This window comes from Pan paniscus, chromosome 4 (genome assembly GCF_029289425.2).
Source record: "Pan paniscus chromosome 4, NHGRI_mPanPan1-v2.0_pri, whole genome shotgun sequence".
Classification (NCBI taxonomy): domain Eukaryota; kingdom Metazoa; phylum Chordata; class Mammalia; order Primates; family Hominidae; genus Pan; species Pan paniscus.
Window position 1 is genome coordinate 52,422,988 of NC_073253.2, and position 26,187 is coordinate 52,449,174.

Consider the following 26,187-nt stretch of genomic DNA (forward strand, 5'->3'; position numbering starts at 1 on the left):
ACAATCCTAAAATTCATATGGAACCAAAAAAAGAGGCCAAATAGCCAAAGCAATCCAAATAAATAAAAAGAACAAAGCTGGAAGCATCATATTACCTGGCTGCAAATTATACTACAAGCCTATGGTAACCAAAACAGCCTGGTGCTAGTATAAAAATAGACACATAGACCAATGAAACATAACAGAGAACTCAGAAATAAAGCCACATATTTACAACCAACTGATCGTCCACAAAATTCACAAGAATATACACTAGGGAAAGGATGCCCTTTTCAATAAATGGTGCTGGGAAAATTGTATAGCCACATGCAGAAGACCAAAACTGAACTCCTACGTCTCATCATAAAATGTAAGACCTGTAACTATAAAAATACTAGAAGAAAACCTAGGGAAAATTCTCCTGGACACTGGTCTAGGCAAAGCATTTATGACAAAGACCTCAAAAGCACAGAAACAAAAATAGAGAAATGGGACTTAATTAAACTAAAAAGCTTCTGTACAGCAAAAGAAATAACAGAGTGAAGAGACAACCTGCAGAATGGAAGAAAACATTTGCAAACTATTCACCTGACAAGGAACGAACATCCAGAATTTACAAGGAAATCAAACAAAAAAACCCCACAAATAATCCCATTAAAAAGTGAGCAAAAGACATGAGACATTTTTCAAAAGAAGACATACAAATGGCCAACAGGCACATGAAAAAATGCTCAACATCACTAACCATGAGAGAAATGCAAGTCAAAACCACAATGAGATATCATCTTATACCAGTCAGAATTGCTATTATTAAAAAGACAAAAAAATAACAGATGTTGGTGAGGATGTAGAGAAAATAGAGCTCTTATACACAGTTGGTGGGAATATAAATTAGTATAACATCTATGGAAAACAGTATGGAGATTTCTCAAATTACTAAAAATAGAACTACCATTCCATCCAGCAATTCCACTACTGGGTATCTACCCAGAGGAAAAGAAAACATTATATGAAAGACACCTGCACTCCTATGTTATATCACAGCATTTTTCATGATAGCAAAGATATGGAATCAATCTAAGTGTCTATCAGTGAATGATGTGGTACAGATACACAATGAAATACTATTTGGCCATAAAAAAAAGAATGAAATCACATCCATGCAGCACCATAGATGGAACAAGACATCATTATATTAAGTGAAACAAATCAGACACAGAAAGACAAATACCACATATTCTCACTGATAAGTGGCAGCTTATGTACAGAAGGGCATGGAGTGTGTGGAACGATAGACAATGAACACTTGGAAGAGCTGGAGGGTGGGTGACAAGAAATTACTTAATGGGTACAATGTACATTATCCAGGTGATGGATGCCCTATAGCCCAGACTACACACCACCATGAAATCTATGCATGTAACAAAATTACTCTTGTACCTCAAAATTTATACAAATAAAAAATGATAATAAACAAAATACATATAAATATTGAGGTTTATAAAAGAGCTTGCATGTCAGTATATCCTTATGCATGCCTAAAATATTTTGGAAGGACATTTTAAAGAGTACAAGTAACCTAGTTACATGGGGGAAGGAAACATCTTTTAAAATTTTGGAACAATGTGAATATATTTACGTATCTAAAAAAATCACTTTATCTGAAATACGGAGGATGAATTGAGGGGCGAAAATACCTAATGCTATTCTGATGGTGTGCACACAGGATGATGATAGTTGCTTGAAAAACAGCAATGACAGCAGAAATGGAGAAGCTGACAAGATTTCATAAATGCAACAAGAACTTGGTGAGTAAGTGGATATGTGAAGTACGGGAGATGAACAGATGGAGAGAGACATGAGTTTCTGGATTAAACAACCATACGGAATACTGGAAAACTCACTGACACACAGACCACCAGAGAAGGACAAGATTTGGAAATTGGGAGGGGCAGTGTTTAGGTCATGAGCTTAGTTTTAGATATGGTGAATCTGACATACCCTTGAGACAGTGGAGAAGAGGGAAGAGGATTTCAAGGAGGAAGCTGGATATACTATGGGAAGCAGTAAACTGTTTAAGAGCATCTAGGACCAAATCCTAAGGAAGGCCAACATTTAAAGGCTGCATAAGTAAATGAGCAAGGATGTCAAAGGAAATGAGTGGCCTCTTAGGAAGAGTTGGAGAGACCAAGTCTTCCAGAAGAAGGAGAAAGTCATTCCAAGTAGGCACTGGACAAGTATATAGAGGTGAAGCTCCATGAGAGCAAGAATTGTATCTGCCCTGCTCACCATTGCTTCCTAACACCCAGCCACTATCAGGAGATCAAGTACTGCGAGGAAGGGGGAAAAGAGGGAGGGAGAAATGCACATATACATTTTCCCCCCTGGAAAAAGAATTCTTACTTAAAAAGTTAAGAACCACTCTAAAGCATCCTCATAAACATTATCTCATTTTCTCCTCACAATGTCCCCTGGAGGCGCGTATAGATCATGATCCCCATTCTACAGGAGAAATAGGTTCCAAGTTGGTTATGACTTGTACACAGCCACACTGCTAAATCCAGTCTCCAGATTCTCTTTTTCTGCCGATGAACATATTCCAGGATCCTAGAGCTGATGTTGAGCCCCGAGGTCATCAAGGCAGGGGCTGTCAACCCTAAAGCAAAGAAATATTTAAGGAAGGGTACTGGTGTGTTTGTAGGCATTTGTTAGCATGCCTCTCTTTTACAGAAAGCTTTAAGGACACACAATGATGCGAAGTTAACTACTAGGTCTATAACTGTATCCCACAGAAATTCAGAGACCCTAATCCATCCCATCTTTTTGATTCTACAGACACATATGCACACACCCCTGCACAAAATACCTATAGATTCTTTACATAAATGCATCAAAAGAGACTTTCCAAACAACTATAGAATCTTGACTTTTATTTTTAAATTCTTCCCAACGTCCTCCTTTGAAATCTGACATATCCCTCCTTATCCTCTTCACAGGGAAAACTCTAATTAGCTACTGACCATCCATTTCCACTGTTCCTTCTGATAAACTGAGCTAAATAATACAGTCTTCCATCTCGAAAAACATCTAGCCTCACAGTGGTTACTTCTCCCAATTTTTGTCATTTTTTTTTAAGTTGTTCTCTATGATCACCAAGGGCCAAAATCCACAAGGAGATCTGCCCCAGAACTACTTGGATGGGGGTTGTCTGCTGTGGCATGACTGAAGGCATTTCAGCTGCTTGGGTCATATCCACATAAGACTTGGGGGCTTGGTTTGCCACAGAAATAGCCAAATATTTTAAGTAGACCTGAATTTGGTCCAGTCTTCTGTGGCCTGCTTGAACTGGCAAAGGCGTCACCATTCAGATACCCTCCAAAAACTTCAGAATATAATCCACTTATTTTTTTTCATGCTAATAGTGAAAAGTGATAGAAGAATACATAAATTACTCTTAACTTGAATTACACAATGTATATTTTTCCTTAAAATTGGATAGGTTTTAAATACACTATTTATATATATATATTTATTTTATTTTATTTATTTATTTATTTATTTATTTTTGAGACAGAGTCTCGCTCTGTTGCCCAGGCTGGAGTGCAGTGGTGCGATCTCGGCTCACTGCAAGCTCTGCCTCCTGGGTTCATGCTATTCTCCTGCCTCAGCCTCCCAAGTAGCTGGGACTACAGGCAGCCGCCACCACGCCTGGCTAATTTTTTTTTTTTTTTTTTTTGTATTTTTAGTAGAGACGGGGTTTCATCCTGTTAGCTAGGATGGTCTCAGTCTCCTGACCTTGTGATCTGCCCACCTCGGCCTCCCAAAGTGCTGGGATTACAGGTGTGAGCCACCACACCCAGACACTATTATATATTTTTAAAATATGACAGATTTTAAAATTGCTTTAATGGACAATTTACATACATACATACATAGATACAGATTTTGGTTCAAGTGGAGAAAAATCTAATAGCAAATGTATAAATACATCAATTATGTTTTCTCAAGTTTTAAGAAAATTTGAATACTTGTTCCCTCCAAAACTCATGTTGAAATTTAAACCCCAATGTGGCAGTATTGAAAGGTGGGGCCTTTTAAGAGGTGAATGGACCATGAGGGCTCTGCCCTGGTGAATGTATTAATCCATTCTTGGATTAATGTATTAATGGATTAATGGGTTATCATGGGAGGGAACTGGTGTCTTTATAAGAAGAGGAAGAGATACCTAAGCTAGCATGTTAGCATGCTCAGCTCCCTTACCACGCAACGCCCTGTGCCCACAGAGTCCCCACCAGCAAGAAGGCTCCCACAAGATGCAGCCTCTCAACCTTGGACTTCTCAGTCTCAAGAACTATAAGAAATAAATTCCTTTTCTTTATAAATTACTCAATTTCTGGTATTCTGTTATAAGCAACAGAAAAATGAATGGATACATTAAGTTGGGGTTTTTATTTTTATTTTTTTTGGGTAAGCTAGTATTAGAATTAACTTACTTCTTGATAGTACTGGGCAAGAGGGAAATGCACTGGAGAAAAAAAAAAATGGCCCAAAGTCTACATACCAGTTGAGAGGATGGATTAGAATTCAGAAGATTTCAGTTCTAGGCACTGTCTGGAAAAACTATGCATTTTCCAGCAAATAACTTAAGCTCTTCGGGCCTCCATTTCCTTAACTCTAAAATTCTATAATGTAAGAAAAAAAATTAACTGAGCAATAAAAATTAGAAATCTGCTCATGTGATATAGAATTCTTCCTGACTTACTCATAAGACTGCAAGCAAAGATAACTAGTAGATAGATAAAACATAAATTCACTCTACATACAACTCAACATTTTAGGAATAAGACATGTACCCTATACATCATAGACCAGGAAATTTAATGTCTACAACAATAATTGCCCCCCAAAGTGCAAATTCATGTATTTAACTGTAATGCTAAGTTTTAACTATTTATTTATTTTTACTGTAAGTTCTGGGATACATGTGCAGAACATGCACATAGGTATACACATGCCATGGTGGTTTGCTGCACCCATCAACCCATCATCTACATTAGGTGTTTCTCCTAATGCTATCCCTTCCCTAACCCCCCACGCTCCCCGACAGGCCCCGGTGTGTGATGTTCCCCTCCCCGTGTCCATGTGTTCTCATTGTTCAACTCCCACTTATCAGTGAGAACATGCAGTATTTGGTTTTCTATTCTTATAGTTTTAACTATTTAAATCCTAACATGTCTTGATTACACGCATTACAATGTTGCCTAAGCCTTATATAAAATGTAAGATTTGCAAAATTTATGTCTACTTGTTAACGGCTGTCTATAATCAAAGACAAACCTCTCAACATTTAGCTTTGAGAAGGGAATGCAAAAAGAAACATAACTCATGTATTTATACATTTGCTATTAGATATTCCCACCGTTGGGCAGGAACCAGAATCTGAATGTATGTAAATTAAATGGTCCATTAAAATGTTTTAAAGCCTATCATGTTTTTACTCTTATTTATATTTATAATAGTAAGTTCTATAATATTTACAACTGTATAATTAATCTTTGTGGGCATTTTATTACTGAAGCTTAATTCTTCAGGCCTTCAGGGAAAGTCAAATTATCTGTTGGAAAAAGAAGTAGAACAATTTGGTCTCTCATTCCCAGAGATGGATGTGTGAATTTGATTTACCCGCCTACCTTGGTAATGTAATGTCACAGGCAGAAAGCAAAGGAGAATTCATGGACATGAAGGACCACTATCTAAGTCTTTGGCGTCCTCTGTCTACTGCTTGATTTGGTTCTGATTTAGTTGTGATTTATCCCAACATCAAACTCGCTTGCCCCAGTAGTTCTCAAAAGTAAGGGCATATCAAAATGCCAGAGATATTGTAAAAAACAGATACTGAGATACCACTTCAGACCCACTGAATCAGAATCTTTGCTGGGGATAAAAATGGTGGGAGCGGTAGAATTCTGTTTGGAGAGAATGTTAAGCAGGGTGGCACATTCTAGATCTTAATAATTAAAAGTATTCATGATCCTGAGGCATCAGACAGACACCTCTCCAGTGTATCTAATAAAGCATATATACGCCATACCGAATGAGGTATCTGTCTCACACCATGGATACAGTTACTTATAGGTGTTAAGATACCACCATATCATTATGCAGATTTTAAACTGGGCTATGAAGACACGTTTATAATTGGCTTATGCTGTGTCTGGTGCATGGAGCTATTCACAGCTTTGACTTCTAATTGAAGACTTAGTGCTTTATTTTATCTTATTTTGCTGGAAAACAAATTCAAAACAAGAAAGAGTGAAGGTCTTTTGTTTACAAAGTTAACATCTTCATCTTAACTGTGACCCAACTGCCACAGTAACACCGTTTTCCAAATAATGCTTTTAAATTTATATTTATGTAGCAGTGTCCCTTTTTGTTAAAATTGATTTCTCAAATTCAACCTATTCAGGCAGAATTTAGGCAGCAGATGTCTACACTGCAGAGGTGATTAATTCAGCCACTTTTGGGGACCTAGAGAAGGCCATCTCCTACAGTTTTAGTGTTTGCTGTTAAAGCTAGGAAACATTAAATAGGTGGCTTACAAAGGCCCTGGTCGACCTGTCTTACGGGCAAAATCCTGACATCAACCATTGGCACTGAGAGGGAAAAGGCAAGACAACAAACTTTAGCGACTCAGACTCAAAAAAATGTCTTTCTTTACAGCAGAGAGGAGAGAACTAGAAGACCTCTGAAAAATGATGTACACTCAATAAACACACTTTTTAGAAAAGATTTAAGTTTTATCCTGAATTAAAGTCTCCTTTCAAAGGGGTAACTAATGCCTTTATTTCAATTTACAATTTTGTTGTAGTTGAAACAGCCAGATCTTTAGTCACCTTCCATCCTCTATGGTCACTCCACATAATTCTACTGCCATAATATAGTGTGGTGTCCTCTCCAGGAGCTGTCAGAAGACAAGCCATTTTCCTCACTGTGGAGGCTAATGACAGAGGAAAGGCTGATGTGCACCGGGTTCTGCTCCCCCAACAAACCACCTTCCTTTTAGCTAAATGCCAAGGAAGTAAATAAGCAGCACTGCCATCAGCATATATCTCAGGGAACTCAAATAGACCTGTCAGGGTTTATGGCCCCTCCTCTATTATTTTCCTCTCTTCTGACTTTATTATTCATCTCATTATTTAATTTACTTCAGCAGTTCAATAGTATATGTATTCATGTACAGAAATAATCATGTATTTTATATGGAAAAAAGCAATAAAGTATTTGTACATTCTCCAATGCTCATTAAAAAATGCAGAGTAAAAACACAGAGTGCTTTTCAGGTAAGTTATTTTCCATTACTTATCTAATAAATGTATTAATGATTACTCAGTACACAAATATAAATATTTAAGTGCAAAGTTCTCAGGAAGTCTTACTATTACATAATCCAACTCTTCAGATTTATTAAAAGAGATCAACTATGTTTGCAGGCTTTAAGAATAGTTGGCTCCAATTATTTTTAAAAGACTTAAAAAAAAAGCTGGTTCACAAATATTTTCCTTAAATATTTACCGCTGCCCTTAAGGACTCCTATCAACTGCCACATCACAATGATGATGGTAATAGCAGCTCACTTTTACTCCTTGACCATCCTGACCTTATGAAATGGGCACTCTTCATTGTCCACATTTTACAACCAAGAAAACTGAGGCCTGAAGACATTCAGTTACTTGCCCCTGTTAACAAAGCTGGAAAGCAAAGGGCCAGTATTCTAATTTAGGCTGTCCAACTTCAAAGCTGGAACTCTTAAACACCCTGAATAGCCTTACAGTGGGAGGTATGAGAAACGCCATTGTGGGGGAGATGGGAATAATAAGCTCTTCTAGTCAACCTGGAGAGATTGGAGGCCAGTTAAATGAGAGAGGGATGGGCGAGGAAACTGATCACAGCTGGCACCAATCTTTTTAAATTATGAGGGTTGGGATGGTGTCAGAGATGACCAAAGAGTGTGAGGGAAGGCAAGATGTGGAGGTGAAGAGAGGATGAAGGGTATTGGGCTAAAAGTAACCTGGCTGTTTTTGCATTCCCCAACAAATTCCTCATGGGCTAGAGATTTGTAATTCCTCCTAATTAAGAGACATAAGTTCAAAGACTACTTCTTTGGCACTAAAGTGAAATGTAAAAACTTTTCATATTAAGAAAAAAAAAAAGGACCCCCTGTACATGATCAGAGATTCTATCCATGTTTTTTTAAAACACTTTTTTTTTTTTTGAGACAGAGTCCTGCTCTGTCACCCAGGCTGGAGTGCAGTGGTGCGATCTTGGCTCACTGCAGTCTCCGCCTCCCAAGTTCAAGTGATTCTCCTGCCTCAGCCTCCCAAGTAGTTGGGATTACAGGCACGCGTCACCATGCCCGACTAATTTTTGTATTTTTACTAGAGACAGGGTTTCACCATGTTGGCCAGGCTGGTCTTGAACTCCTGACATCAAGTGATCCACTCACCTTGGCCTCCCAAAGTCCCAAGATTACAGGCATGAGCCACCAAGCCCAGCCTAAAACCATTCTTACAGAAACATCAAGTTTTACTTATAACTTAAGGGCAAAACTGGTAATTTTTGAAGGGAAGTTCAGCAGTACTTACAAAATTCAAAATGCATATATCATTCATTCTGGCATTTCTACTACTAAGAATCTATTATATCTATACAAATTCACACACACACACACACACACACACACATTCACACATAAAGATGGTCACAGCAACAGTGTATATACAGGGAAAAATGGAAACAACCTCCTCAAAGTCATTCAGTGAGTTAAAAGCTAAATATATCCATACTATGAAATATTGTACTACAATTAAAACAACTATATAATAACAGTACTAACATAAGATATTCATGATATATTAAGAGAAAAAAACTGAAGACCATTTTCTGAATTATTTATTTTAAAACTTCATATATATGTGTGCACATGTCTGCACATGTGTGTTCGTGAGGAAAAATGTCTCAGAATATGAACCATGCTGTCCACAGTGGCTGCCTTGTGAGAATAAGGGTGCTTTTGGAGACTAAGGGAGCTGTTGGGAATGGGGAAAAAATGAGGACTTGCCTTTTTAGATACTTCAATACTACTACATGAATTCTTCTTTTATAAATTTTCTTTAAGTTTCACTCTACTGCACTTTAAGATAGTATAGTGAAAGCAACTTTAACTATCTCCTACAGAATATATTTGCTAATTATATAGACCATCAGGAGACCCTACCTTTGTTTTACCAACTGTCAACACCAGAATGTTCTATTATACAATAGAAAGGGTATGATAGTAATAATCAAATTACCTCCCTAGGATACCTGCAAAAACTGGTTGCTAAGGCAAGCCCAATTACAATAAACACAACCATCCACAGGGAAATAAAAGGAAGGAAAATGTGACATGAGGCCTCCATCAGATGACTCCAGCTGTCACTCACTGGTAGATTTGGAACATAAAAGTGTACATGTCCTTAAAGAATAAATACCTAACTTCCTACTAAGAACAAAACAGAACGAACAATGACAGTCATACTTTTTGCTTAACAAATATGAGTGCTTATTACATCTTAAGTATTGTGCTTAGAGAAGCTATCAGGATACAGAGGCCACAGTTTCAGCCTGATAAAGCTCATAATCAAATGAAAATGAAGAGCTATGCAATGAAGATGGGACTGCTGAATAGATTTGCTTGTTTGTTTGCTAATATCTGAGATAGTCTGAATAGACTGATATACAAGGCAGCCAGGACACAAAGGCATTCAGAGGCAAGGTTAAGCAGGACAGGCAGACTTAAATGGAATTCTTGGTCTTGGTTGTGTAAGAACCATGCTCAAACAAATTGAAATGGAAAAACAACACATGAATGCACACCTGGGTGAAGCTACAGAAGGTACGCCTTTGCAGTACGGAGCCTAGGTTCCTCCTATGCCTCTGTAGATAACCACCAGCAAAGACACAGAGCTGGAAGAGATCTTAGATGTCATATGCCAATCCTCATCCAATATGTGAATAAATGCCTTCTACATTTGGCTAGCTGAGATGGCATCTCTGGACACATGACAGGGAAGTGAGGGGTAAGTCTAGGCTACTTTCAGGATTAGTCCAGGTCCTGGGAGTAAAAGGGCCACTGAAATGATCCTTTCCTCTTTTCCTCTATTCTAGGTTGGGGTCAAGGCCACACTTTCCCCTCAGACTGTCCCTCTTTGTGGTAGTCTACCCAGTACAGGCTAGCCCATAGGAAGATTAGTGTACAAAAAGCCGTAGGAGAGGAAATATGTGCCAGAAAGTCAGGGAAAGCAATCTGACCTCCAATTATAGTATTATCCATCCCTTTACTGGCTTCTCTCTTCTTAACTGTGATGAGTACTTGTGGATACCCCAACATGAGGTAAGGTCAGTTATCTTTTTTATAATTATCCATCGTATGATTAAAATTATCCCAACACTGTTAGAGATGATTAAGAGCACTTTAAATATGAGAAAAAATGGGTCCCATTCAAGGTCACACAGGTAATATGTAGTGGAGACAATACTGGATTCTAGGCCTCTAGACTTCAAGTTCAGTGTTCTGTCCCTATACCACAGTTTACCAATCTACAATACGTCTCCTTTAATAGGAAGCATAAAGGACAGAAAAGACGAAGTTAATTAACTATGAGGGTGGGGTTAGTACTTGGAAATCTATAAGACTCTAGAAAAGTACTTAGCAAAGATACCAGCTTCTTTTTTAAGAATATGGAAGCTAGAAAGTTTTATTAGAGTATAAAACCAAGAGCAAACAATTTTGCTTTAAAAATACAGAACTACAACTGGCAATCTCCTTGGTGGGCCATTAACATTAACTATCTTACAGCCTCTTTTAGCATGTAGTGGTTAATTTTATAATCTAATTAAAATTATGTGGAAAATTTTATGAAAACATATTGAAATGTTAAAAGGTCTACTGACAAGGACTGAACTATTATGATGACAAACTATATTCCAACAACCTTCACTAAATCTGTGACCTTGGATAAGTCATTAGACTCATTCTCCTTGATTTCTTTATCTACACACTATTGCAATTATAAATTACAAGAAAATTGCTCACAAGGAAATTGTGAAGAACAATGTGTGTGAAATAGGCTTGAAAAACTTTAATTCCCCAGGATAAAATCTTTAAAAAATAAAATATTGCAAAATAATAAGAAAAACAACTACTAAGAACAACTAATAGGATAAGTTCACAAGGAAAAAGGGGAAAAACCTACTGTTATCAACATATTTTGTATTTACTCATGAATTATGTCTTTCTTCCAAAAAAGATTTAGATAAGCTAAATCTTGTCTTTATGATGCCAACTAATCAAGTCTAAATCATATCTTAACCCTTTTATCTATGCGAGGTAAAAGTGATGCTTTTCCAAAGAGAAAAATTAAATCCTCCCAATATTCATGTTCAAGACTTTTGTCTCAAAGAAAAAGTGTATCCACAAAACCACACAAGAAAGTACTGCTTTAGAAACAGATTTCTTAAAAGAGAGTGCCTTACATACAGATCTTTATAGGCAGGTGGGATCATGTTGTCAAGTAACTGCAAAACATTTTTAATGCCACCACCTATTAAGTCATTAACAATTAAAATAAGACCCTCCAGGGAGCAGATTTCCCATTTCATCACTTAAGGTCACCGTGGCTTGCTTCCTACCTCTCTTCTTTTTTACCACTTGTCAAACTAGAATGGAAGGCAGGAAGGCAGCTCATGTAATTGGTCCATTTCCAGGCTGGGAGCAAATTTGATGATAAATTAAGTGAAGAGAAAGCTGGCGGGATAAACTGCTCAAGTGTGCTGCTCTGGAGAAGCTGTTCCTATACACAAGTTATTAGGAAATCATATTGAGTCTAAAGGTAACCTGCAATCTATCCTTGATAGGCTTTCCTATTTTAGAAACTATGAAAGAACTACATCACGTGAACACATTCTCTCATCCAACCTTAGTTTACATTGTTTCACTGGTTCCATTATTTCAAAATAGATTGAAAAATCTTTCTGATAAGAAACTTTAGGGGCTACTATCCTTCAAAACAAGCAAGACAAATGCAGAACAAGCAACTGATTACTGATGGAGGCTTTCAGTTTTACTAAAACTCAAGAGAACAAAGTGATGCTAGCAGATTACATGACCTAAGGAAAAAAGGAGGGAAAAGAGAGAATGCATAAAAGTTTGAAGAAATGGTATATTCTGTTCTCTGCTTCCACTGAACAATTTAATAAGAAGCCACAAACAGAGAAATCTCTGGGATGACCATTAGCTGGCCCGAATTTTCACGCGGCAGCAAGATTTGAGGCAGATGATATGACAGAGCAGAAGCCTACTTGAAAAAGTCCTTGAATACATGTGCTTTTGGAGGGCTGAAGGTACCTCTGTGGCAGCGTTGTTTACACTCCTGTTATTTAACATTGGCAGACTCTACCAAGTCAAACGCTTTACACACCTTATGATAGCTACTTTAGTAAAGCTGAGCCTGATATGGGGAGTACTAGAAGAAATACAACTATGTGGATTTCCTCTGACACAGAAACCACATTAAAAGTATCTCACAGCACCAGGAGACTTATAAAAGAATGTTTACAGCAGCTCCTTTCAAAACTAGGCCTATCAAAAGTGAACAAGGACAAATAAATAGCAGTATTCTCATACTCAGAAGACTCTAGAGCTGTGCTGTCCAATATGGCAGCCACTAGCCACATGTGGCTACTGAGCACTTGCAGTGTGGCTACTAGTGTTTTGAGCTATGTTGTGAGGTGTGAAACAGTAACCAGATTTCACAGACTTAACATGAAAAAAAGTAAAATAACAACATTTTTCTTGAATATTTATGAATATTATGATACGTGTTGGATCGATATTTTAGATATATTGAGCTAAAGAAAACATACTACCAAAATTAATTTTACTTGTTTCTTTTCACTTCTTAAAATGTGGCTATTAAAGTATTTAAAACTATGCATGTGGTTAATATTCTATTTCTATGGGAAGGCTCATATTATATTTCTATTAGACAGTGCTTCTCCAGATGAATAAATTACAGGTATGTGAAAAAATATGGGTAAATCTTAACATGATTCTGAGTGAAAGAAGTCAGGTAATACAAGAATCATACTGTATTATTCCATTTACACAAAGTTTAAAAATAAATAAAACTAAACCAATGTTTAATAATGTCAAAAACAACAAAACACAAACCGCCAAAGAAGTGATTACTATAAAACTAGGCAGTGGTTACCAAGGGGAAGAGAAAGGAACTTGTGACTGAAAGGGGGTACTTGGAGCCCTCTCAAGTGATAAGAGCCATCTATTTCTTGGCCTGGGTGACAGTTCACTTTGTTAATCTGCACATTCATATTGTATGTACTTTTCTACATTTTTACATCTCATAATTTTTAAAGTTTACAAAAAAGGACCTCAAACTGCTTTTCTGAAAACATTTTTATTTGCTGTCAACTAACCACTGAAGAAAACCTAAAAGAATAGGGTTGAGAGACTAGTCCTAGATTTCAAATCAATATAAATAAAGAAATGTGACAACGTTAGGTCCCAGAGCTGTTTAGTCAAAACTGCATTACTTTTTCAACATATTTTTAAATATTTTTAAAATTATGTCCAAATGTTTTAAAAGCACAAGCAACCTATGTTTGGCAACATTACTTGTCCTATATTAATGTACTCTATGAAATAAGTGTTAAGTATATTTCTGAAAAGTTGCACCTATATATTCTTGTGAGTTGACATATTTGCACTGCATAAAATAAATACTCGATAAATGCGTTCACAAATAAATGAGAAAACATGTTCAATGTATAAAAGTTTTAAAAGAAAACTTTTTGTATTTTCTTATACAAAATATTCATATTCTAAATTCTCTCTAAACAAGCTATAATGTTTTTCCAAAAATAATTTATTTTCCTAATATGAGGCAACCGGTCAGAGGCTTTCCTGCACTGGAAAATAAATTTTAAAAGAAAATGAAAAAATTCACAATATGCACAAGTCAGTGTATTGACAAGGGTGAATTAAGTAAGTGTTCTGCATAACTAATATCTAGTACTTGATGAAATGTGACAAATTTAAAGGAAGTATAAGAACCAAGCTTTAACATGTATGATTTTTCTGAGCACAAAAGCCTTGGCACCTAACACGAAACACTTCAAAAGAAATGTTTTAGAATACAAATGTAAAAATCTCTTTTGACCAACTAAGAGCAATGCTGATGATCTATTTCACATTTAATTCACTTTTATGCAGAAGAATTGAATTTATAAGTGAAAAAGGATCCAGAGAGGAAATTTAAAGAGTCAATGTCTATACTCACCATGAACTTGGTTGATTTCTGAATTTTGGGAAAGAATTTCATCTGCTAATTTTTGAGCAGTTGGCAAAACTTCTGTGTGGTGCACTGTGATCAAATACTGTACAAACTTTTGCAGTTGGTCTCTATTCATTTGAAAGAGAGTCTCTGAAATGGGAAGATGCAGTTTGACCTGATCTGGCTTGCGGATGCGGTATAAAGACAGTGCCACAACATGGGCACAATAAAATATGTCCTTGTTTCCACAGCTGCAGGTCACTGAGGTAATCTTGCAACGATCAAAGCTGATGGCCACGTTGCAAACAGTTTCTGGCTCCGATTGTATTGCAGGTTCTGTCACTGTGCCGCTCAAGTGGAAACCTTGAGGGTGAAAGAAAGAAAGGGAGGGTTTAGCTTCTGCATTCAGATGCTATGAAATGCTCTAATTCTTTGAAATGTGTGGGACTTGACAGCAGCAAGAAAAAAATATGACAGCCTCTATATTCAAGTAAAAACATTCAGGCCACTAACCACTACCACCACCCCCTTACAGGTAAAAAAAGAAAAATAAATAAATGGTATTCAACTGATATGCTGAAGTATTTTACACAGCCATATGAAAACATATATTGCCATACATCACCATCATACCTATAGGAAGTGGTTAGATCACGCACTAAGAGGCCATCATTACTCTGCTCTGAATCAGTGGTATACAACACAATAATCCCCTAGATCAGTAGGATCAGTGGTTTCTTCTTTTTTCTGCTCCTTTTTTAAGCAGAGTCACCTAGCTCAGCTTTCTTCTCAAAAACAAACTAACTCTCCCCACCTTTATTCTAGGCAGCCACTAGCTGGCTCCAACCAACCAATACTGCAACTCTAAGGGAGTCCCTTTCACAAACTTTGATCAGATAAATTTTTAAATTTGACAATCCTTTCTGCAACATGCATAATGTATACCCCAATACAGCAATGTCTATGAGCAGCAACTGCTTATAGAATTGCAAGGCCCACCAAATCTCATATACACTACCACCTAAATAACTCATAATGATGATTCTCTTCCATGTCACATACAGAGGAAAGCTATACAGATGTACAGTTATTACACACACACACACACACACAAATACACGGTACAAAGTTACCAAGGTGGAAAAAGCCTTAAAAGGCCTTATACCTTAAACTTAGACCCACACAGAAATCCTCTATGACAGTGGTCCCCAACCTTTTTCGCACCAGGGACCAGTTTTGTGGAAGACAATTAGATAATTTTCCATGGATGGGGGAAGGGAATGGTTTCGGGATGAAACTGTTCTACTGTTCCACCTCAGATCATCAGGCATTAGATTCTCATAAGGAGCATGCAACCTAGATCCCTCACATGCACAATTCCCAATAGGGTTTGTGCTCCTATGAGAATCTAATGCCACTGGTACTGGTCCACGGCCCAGGGTTGAGGGACCCTTGCTCTATGAGCTCCATGACCAATGGCCATTTTGCTGCCTATAATGGTCCACACATGAGGCACTCACCCTGCCCTGGGGGCCAATCCCCCTTGGATAGCACTAGCTACAGCTTACTATCAACTGCAAACTGCCTTCCACCACCAGTGCCCACCAGGTAGTCCTGACCAGCTTGGCCACAGGACAACTCCTCCATGCTCTCTTTCCCTACATTGCATAGGAAGGCTATCCTAAATTGGGGTGGGTGGTAAGGGGGAGCATCCATTCAGTTCCACCCTCTCTCTCTCTCTCAAAGCCATATTCAGTGGCCAAGGATAAGCCTGAAGGGAGTAAGAAGAATATAGTTTTGGGAACCTCCACGACTCAGACTGACCTCAGGATTTCAGGTACCTGACAGAAACTTGAATGCTACACAGTGAAGCCCTGGGCTCTCTCCCAGTCTTCCTCTATTGATGCTATTTTAATAAAATTCATCTAGCTGGCCACTGTTTCTTCCAGTTCCCCTTCATTCACAAAGAAAAGGATTGCTACCATGTGGGGACTCTGGAACGGGTGGTACACATGGAGCTGCAGACGTAAAACTCAAGAATGATGGCCAGACAATGGTAAGAGTTTACACACAGGACATCTGAACCCCACTTACTGTCTTCCCATGCAGAGTCCACCCAGCCAGAGAGTTGAAAGAAATGCTACTCCTAAGAAATCTTTCAGAGGTAATATAATTTCACCTTGATCATTCTTAGTCAGCAACATTTAGTAAAAGGAGAAAGGTGCTGCAATAATCTTTATCCAATGAAACAATGAAAAAAGAGCATTCCCTAAAAACAAGTCACTATTACTGCTTCACGATAAGAAATTTTGAGAACTGTCATATAATAATCTTTGGTTTTTTTTCACAAATATTCTCACTGTTTCAGAATGGATATTCCAGTCTCCTTTATCTCTTTTAATCAACAACTTTTTCTGAAAAACCACAATTAAAGAAAGAGTACATAGTATATATTCTAAAATTTTTAAATATCTACGTTCCCATGAAGAAAAAGTCACATGAAAAAGTAAACACCCCAGCAAATCTCAAAAATGAAGAATAATGAGGGCAGTCTTGCTGTAATATATGCAGATGTACTATAAACCTACAATAATTAAAAACTCATGGGACAGCACAGATCAAGACAAAAAAATTACCAAGGGAGCATAAGAGAGAGTCTGGAAAGTTCCCAAGCACATTCTGTACATTTAGTTCAAGGCAAACTCTGTTTTCCACCTGTCATAGATGTACTTGCACGGGGAAACCGGTTATCTTAATAGGAAAACAGTTATCCTAAACTGACCATTTATAAAATCAGTCTCTTCCCACTTAACACTATCACATCTCTCTTCACCAACCAACTCAATGTCTTTGTCTCTCTGCAAAAGTGATATTGGAGATAACTTTTTCCCCACCCCCACACCTTGAAGATGGAGAACTATTCTAATTACAGGCAAAGCCAAGACAATTAAGGATCCAAGTGTTAAACCAGTTAGTATTTAAAGAGTCTACCAGGAGATAACAGATGCTTCAAAAAAGCCTGATTTAACTATTGGCCAGGAGTGGTGGCTCATGCCTGTAATCCCAGCACTTTGGGAGGCCGAGGCAGGCGGATCACGAGGTCAGGAGATCGAGACCATCCTGGCTAACATGCTGAAACCCCGTCTCTACTAAAAATACAAAAAATCAGCCAGGCATGGGGGCAGGCGTTTGTAGTCCCAGCTACTCGGGGAGCTGAGGGAGAAGAATGGCGTGAACCCGGGAGGCGGAGCTTGCAGTGAGCCAGTGAGCCAAGATTGTGCCAATGCACTCCAGCCTGGGCGACAGAGTGAGACTCTGTCTAAAAAAAAAAAAAAAAAAAAAAGGTTGGGGGGAGGCCTTATAAAAACTGGTGAAGCCCTCAAATGGTTTCTGCAAAAATGACCTGCTTTATTCACATGAGTTATACAGTACAAGTCAGAAAAGAAGTATATTGAATCTTGACATTATACAATTATGCAGAAGGGATCCCACATATTATACAGTTTTGTTACTTAAAATTTACTATTCTTGTAAAGTTTTTTAAAAAGCAAACTATAAAATATTGTGACCTCCAAAACAATTTAAATCCAAGAGAAATGTGAAGGCACAAATAAACATATACATGTCTTACAGCGTAACACTCATTATTCTGAGATCATCAAAGATTACGGTGTTTTATGAATGTTCATTTTCCAAGTAATTCTAGATTATCTTTCAAATGCCCAAAAAATTTCAACCATTTTTGACAGAAATATTTCTAAATGTCACAAATTCTACTCTGCCCCCCTAATCAGGAGACCATTTAGGGTGTTACTGAATGAGGAAGAACTCTAACAGATAACTGCAGATGGCAGTATTTTTTAAGTTGGCTCTTTTTGTTACCTTTCTTCACCATCAGCTACCACGATGACTCCTCTCCTATACTGCTAACTTTCTTTATAGAAACTTCTTTTCCTCAGTTAATGCCATCTCTAATTTGACTAGCTTTGTGGCAGCTATTTAATGCTCTGAGGCCTATTCATTTTGTTTTGTTTGGCGGGCGGGGGCTGGGGGTTCCCCTTACCTTTAGGTGAGCATGCTAAAGTAGAGAAGTTTTACCTTAAATACAGAAAATTATACATATACACATAAAGGGCAGCTGGTATATTACTTTATAAGACTATGCAATACATTGACTCAGTCAATATGCAGGAATTCAACCAAGCCTACTTCAGCCTTGTATAGTGGTGTATTTTGGCCTCTCCAATTTGAGAAACCTTCTTTGAAATAATACCAACTCATTCTCTGTGGATCCTAAATCATACCTGAGAACCCACAGGACAAACAAGGACACTGTTCCTCCCTCAATAATCCCAAGAAGGCTGTAAAACATCCCCTGCTGGTCATACCTCTTAGGTTTTGTTTCAAGACAAAATAATGTTCCTGAGAATTGATTTTGCCTTTCTGGAGTTTTGACAAACTATGATGACCAGCTGTTTTAGGGCTGCAAATGCAGAATCTTCCTCTAGGATAGCTAGCTGTTCTATATAACAGAATTGAGCATACAAAAAGGGACAATCCTGCGCTCTGTGGAAAAACACGGATAATTAACTGTAGAACTAAAACATAAATTATATAAACCTTTTCTTAAAATATTTATTTGACTTTATAAAACATAATCTGTGAAAGACAGTTAATTCCACAAGAGCTTCACAGAGCAGTCAAACTGTTTTATCATCATGCTGTCACAGAACCCAATAAAATGTTAGAATCCCCATTTTTAATCTGCAGGAACTGAAGAAAAACAAAGCAACCAAGGCACAGTGTTGTATAGTCCTTGGGAATAGACTTTGGTTTGGATCAGGTTCTGCCACTTAAATGCTACATATCTTATATTAAATATTTAACCTCTCTGAATCTTGCTTTATTTGTGTGCAAAATGTGGCTAGAAATACCTCCTAGGGTTGTTTGGGGAATTAAAATGAAATAACATATGTAAAGCACCTGGCACATAGTAAAAGTGCTCATTAAATTTTATTTCCCTTTCCTTCCCTTCCCAGCTGGAGAAACAGGGGAGGGGTGTGGACACATTCCCTTTTACCCATAACACTTTCTTTTTCTAAGCTACTGGAATCTTGAGGGGAGGAGGGGTCTAGCCCGTGGAGGTGGCTTGGAAAATGAGAGGGATCACTGAGAATGTCTCAGTTAAGTGAGTCAGACAATAGTAGAAGAATCACTGCTATTTGATGGCAAAACCAAAGTATTTCAAAGAGTTACTTATACCTTTACTCAACCCAGCTCCCTTTCCCCATTTTCCTATTAAGTTCTGTCAACTCACAAATAGTTGACTTTGTAAAAGAGTGTTACTTTCATACAGAGAGAAACTAGAAAGCATTAGGGGAGAATCTTTTCTAGTAACTATAGGATTCTAAAATGTTATAATGCAATGATTCTCAATGTATGGTCCTGGGACCCCTAAGAGGTCCCTAAGTCTGTTTGAGAGGGTCCACAAGATCAATATTTTTAAAAATACTTACATCTAGACATTATTAACCCTTTAAAATCTTCTTCATTAATGTATGTTTAGTTTTCCAGTATCACATTAGTACGCAATGTGTAATGTAATGATATCACATTCCAGTATCATTACAAACTGAATACAGAGACAGACAGCAAAGTCCAGCTCTCTTTTGATACAGACATTAAATAGGCTTGCAAAAATATAAAACAATGTCACCCTGTTCACTAAAATATTTTGTTTTGAGAACTGCAGATTTTTTAATAAAGATATATTATGTTGTGAGTTTATTACTGTTATTTGATATATATATTTTTTTCTTTTTAATTTCAAACATAGTAAATATCACTAGATATAATTCTCATAAGCAAAAGCGCTATGGGCACTTCCATTATTAAGAGTGATACCAGAAAGTTGAAGAACTGCTCTTATAATGCACTGCCAACAGGCGGAAGAAAGAACTCTTCTCTATGCCATATTGATGTGGCATTATTTGCACTTAGCTCTTAGAGTAGGTCAAAAAGACTCAGTAGAGAAAAACACTGAAGGGGCAAAGTTCTCACACATGAACACATATTCAAATCATCTATGTTAATTTCACATTAACAAAGATTAAGGTTTCTAGAAAGCAAATGTTTAATTCTTCATTGACGTTCCAAATTAAGCTTAAGAAATTAAGCTTTTCTTAACATATTTTTCATATCTTAGGTTAAATTTTAGTTGCATATTAAAGGGAACAAGGAGACACATGATTTCAGACTGAAAAAAAGGGATTTTAAAATACACAAATAATTTCTAAAAGTTGGCCATTTTGTGCATATTATGTATATGCACTCAGTTAACTGAAAGACTGTTATAAACTCAAAGCATTAGGAAATTTCTAAGCTAAAATAAACTGGCAGACATGAAATAAACATGCACACTAAAAACTACTGCTTTCATGGCACATTCTTTCCAAAAAAATATGCGCCCTGTGTACAAGGCGCCCAAGTAACATATTCTTTGTTGAAAAAGAATTTAACAGAAGCACTGGTGTAGTACTTACACAAATACATCTTTCACCCTTTTCCTAAATAAAAAGAACCCCCAGGGAAATTAAAGGCAGAAACCAAGGCAATGTAATGTTATGGCTGAAAGGGTGGCAAGGGTTGTGAGGAGTTTTTCTGTAATTTTTTTAAAGGCAAGTCTAAAAATGCAAAAGTGTTAATGCTCCCATGATAATGTATTCATTGCTTAACTAAACCCACTGCATTAGCTAAATGTATAGTAATGAATACTTGATTATGTAACCTTGGTAAAGTAGATGAGTTAATCATTGCCCAAAAAAACCCTTTTACCTTTCCCAACTCTTGCACATAATCTAACACCCCACACTACAATAATCGATATTAAAAACAAAAAGTTTTAATGTAAATCATGTACAATTTCCAGATCAGCAGAACAAACAACATAAGGGCCCAAGATGGAAACTTGTATGAAATATCATATTCCTTTTCAACTCCATAATTTTCTCAAAGGGAAATCCTAAATTAAAGGGACTGCATCCTGTGAGCTGGCTAATTAAATCCTCTAGCACTAATTTCTAATGCTAAGCTTAAACAGCTTATAGAAAGACATTAGGAGATTTTGCCGGCAATCACTAATGAAGTGGTTTTCATCTTTCTGAAAAAAATATTTTTTAAAGGAAAAGCTTTAAGACTACCTTAAAAATGCCTATTTAGAACTCAATCACTCCTACACTTCATTAATATTTGAGAGAAAAACAATGGCAAATTAATGCAAAGGCCAGACTGTAAACCACAGCATACCATACAAACAACATAAAAATTTACGGAGCATGCATTGGATGGGCCCAACTAAGAGTTCCCAGCAGCATTCTGCTCAGTATTGGTTGTTTTCTCATTAATGTAGATTCTTACACCATTTTCTTACAAGAATCCAAGTGATCAGAATACCTGTGTTAGATATGAGTGGCATTAGATAATTATTTAAAATTATTTTTGAAAATAAGACTCTCATCCACTAATTTGGATATCTGCAGTGGGCACCTAGAAGTACCACTAGTTTAAGGGGAAGTGTTGAACTAGAAAAAAAAAAAAAGTCATATCACTCCGTCATACCAAATCCTGAAGCACATAAGGGTTCCCTACCACCAACAACAAATTACTATCAACTAATTTTTCAAGATGTATTTCTGTATTTTAACTTGCATACTTAAGGGAAACAATCATTGTCTAGCCTCAAATTCTGGGTGGGCAGTTGGGGAGGGGGTTGTGATTAAAAGAAAAATTGGTGGAATTTGAATTATTTTCACAACTGTAACTCTGCAAAATGCTCAGGAATGTAAATTATTTGTCCCAATCTTTTAAACATAAGCTGCTTTCTCTGATGCCAACCTTTTCTAATACAAAGAAAGCAGCTCTGGCCTTCCACCCTTCTTAAAGGTGGGGACAGTCCTGCAGCCCTTCCTCTCTAGGATCCCTTGTCACCTGCACACCCCACATTGCCCCCACCTCAGTTCACTGCTGCTTCCTCTCACTGCTCACTTTGGCCTCTCACCTGGGTCCCAAAATTCTGAAGTGCAGATGAAGTTTATTAGAGCCCTTTGGTGCCCAAGTGGCAACTCTTGGCATCTCTGCATACTTTGTCTTGCCTCCCAAGGACCGGGTGTAAACAAGGAGGAAGCAGAAGGTCCTTTTACCTATTTATTTCCCATTGCTGCTCACAGCAAAACAACCTTTGGAAATGCTTGGCTGTTTGCTTTAGGAGTGGTGGTGAAGAGGAAACAGGAGACTAATTCTGTTTACCAGGGCCAAGAGGAAGGGGAAAGTATGCTCAGACCTGGGAGGGGAGAAATGTAGGCCTTTGGCAGCCAAATTCTTCCACCCACACTCTGGAGCTCTCACCTGATCCCTCACCCCAACATGAGTCCTCACATTTTGGCGCTAACCATTCCTAATGCCTTGCCCTATGCCCAGGCTCTAACCCACTTAATTCTCACAACCATCCTGCAAAGCAGGCATCATATTCGCCTTTCTACAGGTGAAGAAACTGATGTTCTCTAGGAGAGGCCGTGGTAGAACACACTCTGGATTAAGTAGAACTGAAGGGAACACAAGGTTTCTACAATTCGAATAATAAACTTACACAAATAAAACCTTTCTACTCCAACACATAAATGATTTTAAAAGATGAGGGAGGCAAGGCATGGTGGCTCACGCCTGTAATCCCAACACTTTGGGAGGCCGAGACGGGTGGATCACTTGAGGTCAGGAGTTTGAGACTAGCCTGGCCAACATGGAGATACCTCATCTCTACTAAAAATGCAAAAAAAAAAAAAAAAAAAAAAAAAAAAAAATTAGCCGGGTGTGTTGGCATGCACCTGTAATCCCAGCTACTTGGGAGGCTGAGGCAGGAGAATCGCTTGAACCCAGGAGGCAGAGGCTGCAGTGAGCTAAACTGCACCACTGCACCCCAGCCTGGGCAACAAGAGCGAAACCCCATCTAAAAAGAAAAGAAAAGAAAAGAAAAGATAGATGAAGGAGAGGCAAACTAACAGATCCAGACACTTGAGTAAACTCTGCTAGGGTTAAGAAGCTTGGAGGCAGAGCTCTTTCATCTCTGTAGCCCAAGGATCCAGCACAGTTCTTAGAATAGGCCAGGCCCTCGAAAGAACATCAAACGAAAGAACTCATGGGGTTCTTCCAAGTAATGCCCACCCTGCACTGTAAAAGTCACAAATAACTAAATGCTCTGGCCCCAAGCCCAGGATACTTTAACTTCATGAAAGACTATTTTTAAGAGTCCACTCCTCTCTATACTTCAAGCTAAACGGGAAGCTCAGAGATAGCAGAGGTCTGTGGAATCCCCATCACAGAGGACTATCTTGGAGGAGGTACTCCAGAAGAATTTGTTAAGATGAAAGAACACACACACACACTCTTGGCATGTGGAACATATAGATCGGTGGTTCTCACACTGGAATGTGCATATGATAACAAAGATTGCTGGACCCCATATGTCCAGGGTTTCTGGTTTAACCCAGGTGATGCTGATAATGCTGGTGTCCAGGGACCAAAGTTTGAGAACCACTGACTTAGAGGATTAGAATTAGAGCCTCAACAAGTCTTTTCTAGCCAAGATATATTTGAGCAAACATAGTAAATGGAACAGTGAAGAATGTATAACTCATGATATTAAAAATATATACAATATCTTGCTTCTTATGTAACCTAAATGTTCCCATTCTAAGTCAGAAACTGGTCTGAGCATTACAAAATAAAAGTAAAAATAACATAGTAACAAAAGCTGTTACTATCATAGTTATTAATACTTAAAGCTAGATCATCTTTTCAGTAAAATCTTCATTAAAAATCTAAATTAAAATACTAAAAGTTTTAAATAATCAGAGAGTATTTACTTCTGCAAAGAGACTGTTTTACAACATCCCTGGGATTCCTCATAATTGGGAGTTATTTGTATATTAGAAGCAATTCAATTAATGAAAAAAATATATAGGCAGCTATTTTAGTAACACATTTTTCACCTGAGGCAAAGTACACCTTATATGAGAAAGTCAGAGGCAACAGAATGCAGGATGGCACAAGGTGGGGTAGGACTAGAAAAAGAATTATCACTTTTTAAAACAAGATCGGTCTTCCTTCAAGCTCCATCACTATCTCAGTTTGGTGAACTTAGCCTTGATGTTTTCATCTATAAAAAGGGATAATAATACCTATTTTGTAGGACAGCTGTAAGGACAAAAACTGACTACATACAAACCATCACAACTCCTTTTATGGAATGCCTGCCATCATCATTATTGTAATAGAAATGCCACATACTCTGGGAAGCTTGGCGTTTTCAACACATGCACTAAAACCCTAGCCCGTTAGTGTAAGTGCACTTGCTGCTGGAAATGCCAAGCTCCCAGGAGCATGCTGGCATTCTACTACAATAATGGACTATGGTTTGTTGTTGTGCTAATCCATAGCTAATATATCCGTACTTCCAAACTAATAGAACTGCCGTCATTTTTTTCTGTTGTTCCAATTTTACATAGCACATTTTTAAAATGTAATTTGAAGGAAAATGAAAAGGATTTAGAAGACTTAATTTTTCCACAAAATAACTTTTAGTTTTAATCAGTTAAAGAAATGTTTCACTCTTCCCTTTGAAGATTTCTCTCTACTAAAATATAAAACATCCCTTTTATCCCTAATGTTTGCCTTCCATGTGAGGTATACAAAATTATTTTTTACAGCTCAAGTCTATCTTGTCCCTGAGGGGAAAACTAATTCAAAGTTGGATGCAAGAGTAAGGAGACTAGTAATTCTTGTTTTGGGAAGAAAAAGTGACCACAGCTTTTCATCTTCACTAATTTATAGCCTGACAAGCAAAGTGAAGTCAGAGCTCCAGCTCTCCTCAAAGAATCTCAAGGAACACTAGCTCCTGCAAGGACTGTAAGTTACTGTCATTTCCCTTACTGTAGAGAGCCAGCTGGGAAGAAAATCCTCTCTGCCCAATTTGTATGCTTTAAGAACAGTGAGGTAGATATATTTTTACCTTGGCTAAATGGCACATTTTTTCTTAAATACATAATGATGAAAAATAAGCAAAGAGGTCATCTGTTCAAAAGGCAGATAAAACCGGCTAAGTCATTACCACCCATATCTTGGAGCACTATAATTACAGGTAATATTTTATTTTCCTTGCTTTAGTTGGTTGGGGGGAGTGTTTTTTCCTGAAATTTCTACAATGAACACATACTGCTTATAAGAAAAAAAAACTGCTTTCACTGTTCAAAGTCTTCCTGAGTGAAGAATTTGACTTATAAATGATTTCCAGCACCTGTTCTGAGAGCCTGGTAATAACCACACCCCCAGTACAAACACTGACAGTCATCAGTGCAGCTCTGCCTTACTGACTGGTCCAGCCTACTATAGCAACAGGTCACTCCAAAGCTTTCCACTGGATGCTGAACCCACCTTATGGCTTAGCCACAGTCCACAGAAGAGGACTGGCTACACAACTCAAAAGTAAGACAAGGCAGAGAGACTGGGACTCTTGATTCTAATTTCAGCCACTATGTAATTCTAGCCCCACTGGCAAGTTATTTAATATCTATTTCTTGTTCCCTCTTTTTCTCTCACTTATTAAATAAGGGAAATAGATAATGAATGATTTCTAAAAAATTATGGAGGGAGGCAGCAGTAATAGAGAGCCAACCATGACAAGATATGGGGTGGTAGTTGCTATACTCACTTATATAGCATAAGACTTTTGACCTTGCCTGGCTACTACAGGGTTGAATCAATGGTC

General features: G+C 37.6%; 1 protein-coding gene across 1 annotated transcript in view; it reads right to left on the reverse strand.

Moving 5' to 3' along the window:
• ZSWIM6 (zinc finger SWIM-type containing 6) overlaps positions 1-26,187 on the reverse strand; it is a 211,207-nt gene that overhangs the window by 58,665 nt on the left and 126,355 nt on the right. The window contains exon 2 of the mRNA XM_034960047.3: positions 14,376-14,732. Coding sequence (XP_034815938.2) covers positions 14,376-14,732 — 357 coding nt within the window. The remainder of the gene's footprint in view (positions 1-14,375; positions 14,733-26,187) is intronic.